We start from the raw sequence: 10,067 nt of genomic DNA on the forward strand, positions 1-10,067 counted from the left end.
GACGCGTAATCCGGATGCCTGATGCCGCGTTTCAAATAATTCTTATTCAAACATGGCTGTAATGGGACCCAGTCTCAAAAGCTGGCATATACTAAGCCAGAATGGTTCTTAATCCTCCTTGACTGACCATTCTGGAGTAGACACATGGAAAGACTGTAGACTCTGCTTCTATTATGCTTCTTTATTGCACCTTGGCCAATTGATTTATATTATACTTGCTGTTATGCTTATTTGATCATTATATACTTGCTTATTTGCTTGTGCGTTCATTTTCTGTCAGTGGTGTTTTCTTTTTTGTTCCATGGATTTTTCAGTACCTTCTCTAGCCTGCGCAGGTACTCCCAAGTGGGTCGGCACCATTTGCCACAAATGTGATTACTTTGCCTCTGTTGGTGTTCTCTACATCAGGTGTGTGCTATATGCCCATGTCTTTAAGTATGTGAGCACATGCCTTTGAGAGCCCTTGCCATGCTGGGGTTTCAGAAGAACAGTCACGGCTGTTTAAAGACATAGGAATGCCGCGTATGCGCTGTACCCTGCTGCGTTCACACAAAGTGTATCTGTAGTCACTGACACCGTGTACTGCATAAAGTATGGACCCCTCCTAGGGAGACAACTGAACACTCCGGGCTACCCCATCTTGCCAGATCTGGGACCCTAGTAAGAAGAGCTCTGTAAGCTCTTGGAAGATTGGCTACACTAGGGGTGTGTGGCTTAATATGCAAAGGAGCTCCTGCTACAAAAAGAGCCCTGGATGGGAGGCTACCAAGGAAGTCCAGGGTCACTACACAGAGGCGGGCTACGGCAAACCACCTCTGTCCTTGCCTGGAAAACCCTGCGAGGCCACCGTAGATCAGCTTGACGGCACTTTCCACCAGATGAAAAAATCAGAATTTAACTGAATCACATACAGAAAGGCAACTTTGAGAGCAGAACTCACTTGGGGAAAGTTGTCCCATCCGAACCCCATTGAAAGGAAATGGGAATTCGTGTGCACAAAAAGTACTGTGGTACCTCATGAAGTAGATGTGACATGGCGATCTAGGCTTTCGAGGGGGGAGGGGGGTTATTCCACACTCCCCATCTTTGCTGTTTGTGTGTGTACAAAAGGATGTAGACATATTTGTGTGTGTGCGTGCGTACCCACATACGTATCGGTGCCTCTGTATTGCTTATGTGTGACTGTCGCTAGACGATATTAGACAATATTAAATCGTGGTTTCGTTACAGAATAAAGGCCTGAAGAGGATCTTCTCTGGGATTCAACCAACTGGGGTCCCTCATTTGGGGAATTACCTTGGTGCTCTCACAAGTTGGGTGAAGCTACAGGAAGAATGCAGCTCTGTCCTATTCAGCATTGTCGACCTCCATTCCCTCACAGTTCCGAGAGACCCGGCCGTCCTTCGTGCCAGCATCCTAGACGTCACGGCCGCTCTTCTGGCCTGTGGCATAAATCCACAGAAGTGCATCCTTTTCCAGCAGTCTCAGGTCAGTGCGTGTGTATGTGTGTCTGGTTTATTAAGCCCCGTTGAGGTGCTCTGAGTTTGTGCAGGTGTAGCGCTTCTCTTTGTGCCGTCTCCTCCGTATCTGCTTTCAAAATCATCTTTGGGTAATCTTTTGGGGCACTTTGGTCAATAGAGCTGTCCGATTAAAGCATGGTGCACAGAGGCCGGGAGAATAATGGCGATTTTGCCAGTTCGCCCTCCGAAACAGATAAATTAAGCAAAATCAAAAGAGCAGGAGAAACCTGAAAGAAACGCAGGCTTCAGTTCAGGGTGTGTGTGTGGGGGGGGGAATGCTTGCTTATTGACTGTGGGAATCAGGCGCTGGTCTATCAAAATCAGTCCTCCCATGAGGTTTTTCATTGGGTAGTAGCCAACAGCTGTAGCATTACAAAAAGAAAGAACCTACAATCAGAACTGGTTGAAAACAAAACAGTGAATATGAGGCCACACCCATATTAAGAAGAAGAAGAGGAGATTGGATTTATACCTGGCCCTTCACTACCCAAAGGGGTCTCAGAGCGGCTTAGAAACTCCTTTCCCTTCCCCTCCCCACAACAGACACCCTGTGAGGTAGGTGGGGCTGAGAGAGCTCTTGAGAGAAACTGCTCTTTTTTCAAGGACAGCTCTTATCAGAACTATGGCTTGCCCAAGGTCATCCAGCCAGGTGCAAGTGGAGGAGTGAGGAATCAAACCCGGTTCTCCCAGATTAGAGTCCACACACTTAGCCACTACACCAAACTGGCTTTCAAATTAAGTCAGAAGAGGGGTTCTGGCAGTGCTTAGTTCCAGATTAATACACATTACCTCACAAGAGAGGGAAGATGAATTATCTGGGGCAAAGCATGCAGTTCTAGACAGGCAAATTCTCACTGTATCCAGATATTCGGTGGCCCCTCATCTGGGGAATGCCTTCCCCCTAGAGGCCTGCCTGGCACCTGCCCTGTTGGCTTGGATCCTGTGAACAAGTCCTGTGTGCGCTAGAAAGTCTCTGCCACAGAGCGCGCTCACTCTTGCTCTAGGGCTCGGGAAACCATCGATCTTGCACAAACGCAAGTGCTGGTGCAAGAAGAAGCGCACTCTGTGGCACACATGAGTATGCAGAGAATCAGTTTGTGGGATTCAAGCCAATGTCTTTTAAGCACCAGGCTAAAATGCTTCCCCCACCCCCCCCGGCTTTTAACAAAGGGCTTGATCTTTGAACCTCGTTTTCATCGTCCACTTCTTGCCTGAGAAACATTTTATGAAATGTGTTTTAAGTTACTCAAGGTTCAATGCCATTTCAGTGCACTGACTGAGATATTAATGATAATTTTATACTGCTGTTTTGTGACGTTTTACTTTGTTAGCGGCCCCGGGTGGGTTCCCTGGAAAGGTGGCGTAGAGGTTTTCTAAATCTCTCCTTATATATAATTGAATAGTGGGTGCCAAAGTTCTAATTCTAAAATGCACTCCCTTAGTGTATGGCTGATGGCACTGCTCCTCAGCATATATCGCCACCAATCAGAAGGCAAAGCCCGGGTCCCGCCCACACCACAACTGCTGCGACAACCTGGTCTTTTGCATATGGAAGCTGATTGGACTTCAGGCCATTCCCCCCCCCAAACCCCCCCCCCCCCCCGCAAGGCAGTTGGATTTTTCAGTTGCATAATATACCTTATAGGGGAGAGGAGAATGGGTAACAATGGTTACCACTCTCCAGGTGAGGGCTACAGATAACTCAAACATACAAATGCTCTTCAGGTAGCAGAGATCAGTCCCTCTGGAGAAAACAGTGGACTCTGTCATTAAACCCTGCTGAGGTCGCCACAGGAAACTGACACTGTTTGCCCAAAGCCAGAGCACTCTCCCAGAGCCTCTTTCTAGATCCCGTTGTATTTATTTCCGCAACGGGTATTATTTCTAGTATAAATATATAATCCGGTTGTACCAAAGGGACTCCGTTTGCCAGAGAAAACTTAGAAAAAAACCAGATGGAATGAATACATACATCTTGTTTACTGGTTGCTCGCCTCCCACATGCATTACAACAAATATAGCCTCGTAGCTGATGTTTCATTGACTTTTCCCCATGACTCTCCCGTTCCGTTTGCACCTTTCGCACAGCATGGCGGTGAGTGCTCCTTTCCTTTTGTATGCTCTTATGTCTTGAGTGTTGAAAAATCCAAGTGCAGCTCTTTGGGATTTTTCTTCCTTTGGCTGAGTGAGCCCCGGAGACTGGTAGGGTCTTTGTAATGCATGGATGCGTCTGTTTTATTTACAAATGTGCAAGCGGGACACGGAGGAAGCAAATGAGCAGGTGGCAGAGTGGCAGATTCTGCGTAGGGTTCTCCTTGAGGGAACTGCCCAAGGTTCTACCCCTGTTTCTGCCGAACTCCCATCTGATTTCGAAGGTTCTACCCCTGTTTCCGCCAAACTCCCATCTGATTTCGAAGGTTCTACCCCTCTTTCCGCCGAACTCCCATCTGATTTCGAAGGTTCTACCCCTCTTTCCGCCGAACTCCCATCTGATTTCGAAGGTTCTACCCCTGTTTCCGCCGAACTCCCATCTGATTTCGAAGGTTCTACCCCTGTTTCCGCCAAACTCCCATCTGATTTCGAAGGTTCTACCCCTCTTTCTGCCGAACTCCCATCTGATGTCGAAGGTTCTACCCCTCTTTCCGCCGAACTCCCATCTGATTTCGAAGGTTCTACCCCGTTTCAGCCGAACTCTCATCCCATTTCCAAGGTCAGATTCAACTCTCTCTCTCTCTCTGCTCCACTTTGAAGCTGGAGGAAGGGCCACCCATTTTCTCTGATTGTTAGTGGGCGGGATGGCCCAGGCTAGCCCAATCTCATCAGCTCTTGGAAGCGAAGCAGGGTTGGCCACGGTTTAACAGAAGACGCTCACTCGGCAGCTGTAACCCTACCTTACGTTTAAATTATTCTCCCCGCCCCCCCCCCTTGGGAGGGTACTCTGGGCCTTCTCAAGGGATCCTAAATCCAGAGTGGTGGCAGCGTCAGGTGACACCCCGCCAGATCCCAAAAGCTCCCTTTGGTTTGCCTGAGTGTTTGCACCCTCTGTAAGTCATCAAGCTTAGAACTGGGGAGATCCGACTTTGAAGCCCCCCCCCCTTTGTCTGTGAAGCTCGTTGGTTGTCTTCTGGCTGGCCATGATCTCAACCTGATAGTCTACCCTGCAGGGTCGCTATGAGGATAGAATGGAGGAGGGGGAAATACGTGCTTTGCGTACACTCCTCGATGGGAGACAAATGTGGAATTCATTCAAGCCTCACTTTCCTGTTCTATTTATGAGTTTTTAATACCACCTTTTGCACAGAAGACACCCAGGGTTTTGTTATTGTTATTAAACACACAACGCAGAAATGTAAATTAAAGTGAAATCTGTAACAAAGAAGAGTTTAAAAACATGCTGCTGTGTTCTAAATGTAATCAATGATGCCTCTGGGGCCCTGACCTGGATAGCCAGGCAAGCCAGATCTCGTCAGATCTTGGAAGTTAAGCAGGGTCGACTCTGGCAAGTACCTGGATAGGAGACCTCCAAAGAATACCAGGGCCAGGAGGCAGAGGCAGGCTATCAAGCCACTTCTCTGAACGTCCTCCATGCCCCAGTAGGAGTTGCCAGAAGTTGCAAGGACTTCCAGACACAGGCGCGTGCACACACACGCACACACAAAAGCAAAAATACGGGAAAAAATGATTCCTCTGGGGAAATTAGACTTTTGGTTCGCTGTGCTCAGGGAAAGAAATCGTGTTGGCAGTCATCAAGAAATGATGGCCTTAAGCAATGATAGTTGGAAGTGGGTGGAGAAGCTGTAGGGTTCAGTTTAGGCTTCATCCCAGGACTGTGAAACTGATGAGGGCTCTTGCAACAGCCTAATAGTGAAGTGTGCAAAGGGAAACATACTCTTCTTTCACAGCCCAGAAGCATGCAGGTCCACATGGGAGATGCTGCAGTAGAGAAACCAAACCCCAGCCTTGAATCCCTAACAACAGACTTGGAAACGGACGCACCAGTGGAGGGGCGCAACATACCGAGTGATTGCATTGTTGGCGAAATCAGCTTATGGAAATAGCTAGCTTCCTATGGGAAGCAATAAATAGCGGGATTTGTAAAAATGATGTCCTACCAAGTACTTTTAGCAGGAAACATTCTCTAAGGAAGGTAGTGCCTGTTCGGCAACAAGCCTGTTCTGTCAGGAGACGACGCAGGGTTTTGAACCACTGCGAATTCAATCACTGCTGTTGCGCTGGTAGGTTGGGTTGGTACATTATTAGCAGCATCTCTGAATATGTGGTGTCATGATCTGGGCTGTGCCACCAGAGGCCTACTTGGCCCAGGGAGCCTAGCTAGCAGTAGGTGAGGCTCGGCCTACAACTCCCAGGAGCCCCTGGGAGGTTTTGGAGCCAAAATTGACCAATAGGGAAGAAGAGGGCTGGGGAGCAAAAGGACTGGTGCCAGAGCAGAAGCTGTTCTTTCTTCCAGAGGGCAGAGCCGGAAGGAAGGCTGCTGCAGGAAGAAACCCTCATCCTGAGGGCCGGGTGAGTAGTCTAGTGTCACTTGGAGGAGCCAGTCTGGTGTAGTGGTTAAGTGCGCGGACTCTAATCTGGGAGAACCGGGTTTGATTCCCCACTCCTCCACTTGCACCTGGCTGGATGACCTTGAGCAAGCCATAATTCTGGCACAGCTGTTCTTGAAAAAGAGCAGTTTCTGTCAGACTTCTCTCAGCCCCACCTACCTCACAGGGTGTCTGTTGTGGGGAGGGGAAGGGAAAGGAGTTTGTAAGCCGCTCTGACACACCTTTGGGTAGTGAAGAGTGGCGTATAAATCCAAACTACTACTACTACTACTCCTCCTCCTCCTCCTCCTCCTCCTCTTCTTCCTCTTCTTCCTCTTCCTCTTCTTCCTCTTCTTCCTCTTCCTCTTCTTCCTCTTCTTCCTCTTCCTCTTCTTCCTCTTCTTCCTCTTCCTCTTCTTCCTCTTCTTCCTCTTCCTCTTCTTCCTCTTCTTCCTCTTCCTCTTCTTCCTCTTCTTCCTCTTCCTCTTCTTCCTCTTCTTCCTCTTCTTCTTCCTCTTCTTCCTCTTCTTCTTCTTCTTCTTCTGTGAGCTAGGGACAGTATATATTTAGACGTGTTAGGGCATTTGATTTCTTTTCTTTTCATCCACTTACTGTTATTATTCTGCACCTTGTTTTTTGACCTTCTATAAAATAAACCTTTTCCTTGTTTCACTCTGCCTGGTCCTCACGCCTATTATTCGGCCAAAAGGGAGGTCTGAAGGTCCTGGGAGGGTACTCTGGACCTTCTCAAGGGATCCTAAATCCAGACTGGTGGCAGCGTCAGGTGACACCCCACCTGAGTCATGACATGTGGTTTGTCTTGGAAGGTGAAATCCTAGCAACGAGAAGACATCTGGCAGACTGTATGGGTGCCCCACACACTAGGAAATTGCTTGGTGACTACACATGTAACTTGGCTCAATCTTATGCCCCCATTAAATGACAAAAGAGCATTTGGACTAAGAGCCTGTGTGGTGTAGTAGTTAAGAGCGGCAGCCCCTAATCTGGAGGACGGGGTTTGATTCCCCACTTCTCCTCCACATGAAGCCAGCTGGGTGACCTTGGGTCAGTCACAGTTCTCTCAGAGCTCTCTCAGCCCCACCTACCTCACAAGGTGCCTGCTGTAGGGAGAGGAAGGAAATGTGAGACTCCTGAAGGTAGAGATGAGTGGGGCATAGAAATCAGCTCTTCTCCTCCTCCTGTTCTTCCTCCTCATCTGGTTTCTGATCCTTGTTTATTTGAGGGTTGGGGGGAAGGATGGGGTATAAAAAAATCATGTTTTGTCTCAAAAATATGACAAATTACGGGCTAGAAAAAAATGAATCCTTCAGATGGAGCAACGTGGAAATTACTCGGGATGATCAGAATGCGCATTGAACAGTTGCCAAACGGAAAATGAAGAACTGCTTCAGGAAAACCCATTAAAATGCTCCTCGGCCAGATTTACGGGCACATTTAAGTGCTCGTCCCTTTTATACAGAGGAAATAATGGTCCTTTCCCCCCGCCCCGCCCCCAAGGCACCTGCTTTGGATGGCCTTATCTTTCCCGTCATCACTTGCCAGTGACTCAGTCCTCCGTGGCTCAGGAAATGGCGGAGGAGCCCCAGATCTGTGTGCTTCCTTCTCCCGTTCCCTCGTGCACACAACTCCCTCGTTTCCAGTTCGCAAGGAAGCACTGCTGGCTGTGGTGTTAAGAGTACCCCAAGATCGGCCTTTGTGCTTTGAAAGGGGCTTATGATCGTTTCTTTAAGCAGGGAAGTGCGAAACCATGTGGGCTGCCCGTTCAAGTGGCAGAGCCAATTGTGTGGCGTTGAACCTGAAATTTGGCCAATTAGGGCCGAAACGCATCAGGTCACAGTAGTTCCCACCTGTTTATATCGTATTTTTATTCTGCAACGAGGCTACGGTTGGGCCCATAAATGTTTTTAACCCTTTGACAATAAATTCATGTATTTTTTTATATTACTTAGATTATAAAAAGGTAAAGGTTCCCTTGCTTGAAAGCCAGTCGAGTCCGACTCTAGGGTTGCGGTGCTCATCTCCGTTTCAAAGCCGAAGAGCCAGCGCTGTCCGAAGACGTTTCCGTGGTCATGTGGCCGGCATGACTAAACACCAAGGCACACGGAACGCTGTTCCCTTCTCACTGAAGTGGTACCTATTTATCTACTTGCAATTTCTTGCTTTCGAACTGCTAGGTTGGCAGGAGCTGGATCTAGAGAGTGGAGCTCACTCCGTCACGCGGCACCCGGGTCTCGGACTGCTGAACTACCGACCTTCCACAGCCTGCAGTTCAGCGTCTTAACCACTTGAGCCACCACAGCTCCACTTAGATTATACATATTGTTTTTTAGTAATTGGGCTCCATACTTGGTTTATAACTAACCTTTATGGCATGATGGAAAAGGCCTGGGCTCTGGCTGATGCCAGATGGGCCGCCCTAACAGATGACCATAGTTTGCGCACAGGGACGCATATGGAAGGAAACAGTCCTTCTATGGACGGATGCTCATTCCTCCGGGAAACAAAGTTTCCTATAGCGCCAGGTTCCATCTTAGGCATGTCTTGAGTAGAAATAAAGCATTTTTTAACTGCTGCGGATGTGTCTGGGGTTATTAGTAAGTGACTTTAAAAAACAACAACACCCGCCCCCTCCAAATGTCTGATTACTTTGTGGAATGATTAAGATTAAGACAAATCAGATACTCCAGAGCAGAGCAAGGCAGCACCTTTGTGCCGCTGTGGGAAGCAGGGCAAGGAAGGAAGAGAAGGCAGCAGTGCCTCTAGGTCTGCTTACTTGGGAGTAGGTGTCACCAAAGTCAGTGGGGTTTCTTGTTTACAAAAAAAGGGGGAAAGGATAGAAACAATTCCGAGTGCCACTCGGTCGGCGCTCTGCCAGCTGGGCTGTGCACCGCCTTTCCCAGGCTGGATCCATCGGCATCACTGAAAGACACATCGACAGCGGAATACATATAGAAGAAGGCAAAGGACACTGAAAGCACTGCAGGCGGTATCAGTGTGGCTGGTGTGTAATTATTATTAACGGGACCTGGCCGAGGTTCTGTCCTGGAAACTCCCCTGTCTCGTCTTTATCAGTCTTGTCCCCTGTAACCTGTACAACTCAAGCTCAGGTGACTTCTGAAATTTGCACCCTACTGAAAGGATGCTGAGCTGATACAGGTGCTTGTATGTTTCCACCTATCTATGTGCACACAGGGCAAGCAGTGGCTCCCTGGGGCCCTTTCAGAATGGGAGGCCAAAGCTTAACCCCTTCACTCCCTTGTGTTGCTGTCCTGGTCCACACAGGACACCCCCCTCCCCACGCCCCCCGCTTCGTATGGAGCTAAGCCTGTGGGTTTATCTTGCTTAGTTCTGCATGCTTTTTGCTTGTGGTGTTTAAATTGCCTTAGCTTAAGCCTTAAATTGGCACTTGACAAAGACTAGATGCTGTGTTAAGTTGCAGGGCTCAGGGTGACTTCTCCTTGGAATGGAATGATGCTTGATTTCGTGTGAATGTCAGATCAATATACCTGGCTGTAATTAAGGCTGTAATTATTGCTGTCCTTAGTGGGTTTCCTATTTAAGTATAAGGAACCCCCGAGAATTGCAGTCGTGAAACTCCCAGTCCTAAATCGAATAACTTTGTGTCTGTGGTGGTGCAGAATTTGCTCTTTCATTACCATCGCAATGTTTTATGTGTTTTTTTAAAAAAATATTGGACTCTATCATGTAGTGAGGCTGACCACTGATTCAGCAATAAACTTTGTCTTTATTTAAATAATACTTCTTTGCTAACTTAGGAGCTGCGGTGGCTCAAGTGCTTAAGATGCTGAACTGCAGGCTGTGGAAGGTCGGTAGTTCAGCAGTTCGAGACCCGAGTGTGCCGCATGACGGAGTGAGCTCCCGTCTCTAGTTCCAGCTCCTGCCAACCTAGCAGTTCGAAAGCAAGAAATTGCAAGTAGATAAATAGGTACCGCTTCGATGGGAAGGGAACAGCGTTCCGTGCGCC

General features: G+C 48.2%; 1 protein-coding gene across 1 annotated transcript in view; it reads left to right on the forward strand.

The window, feature by feature from the left end:
• Positions 1 to 10,067, forward strand: part of WARS2 (tryptophanyl tRNA synthetase 2, mitochondrial) — a 39,992-nt gene that overhangs the window by 19,742 nt on the left and 10,183 nt on the right. Inside the window, exon 2 of the mRNA XM_015411888.1 lies at positions 1,231 to 1,488. Coding sequence (XP_015267374.1) covers positions 1,231 to 1,488 — 258 coding nt within the window. The remainder of the gene's footprint in view (positions 1 to 1,230; positions 1,489 to 10,067) is intronic.

This window comes from Gekko japonicus, unplaced genomic scaffold (genome assembly GCF_001447785.1).
Source record: "Gekko japonicus isolate JY-2015 unplaced genomic scaffold, Gekko_japonicus_V1.1 scaffold447, whole genome shotgun sequence".
NCBI classification, from domain to species: Eukaryota; Metazoa; Chordata; class Lepidosauria; order Squamata; family Gekkonidae; genus Gekko; species Gekko japonicus.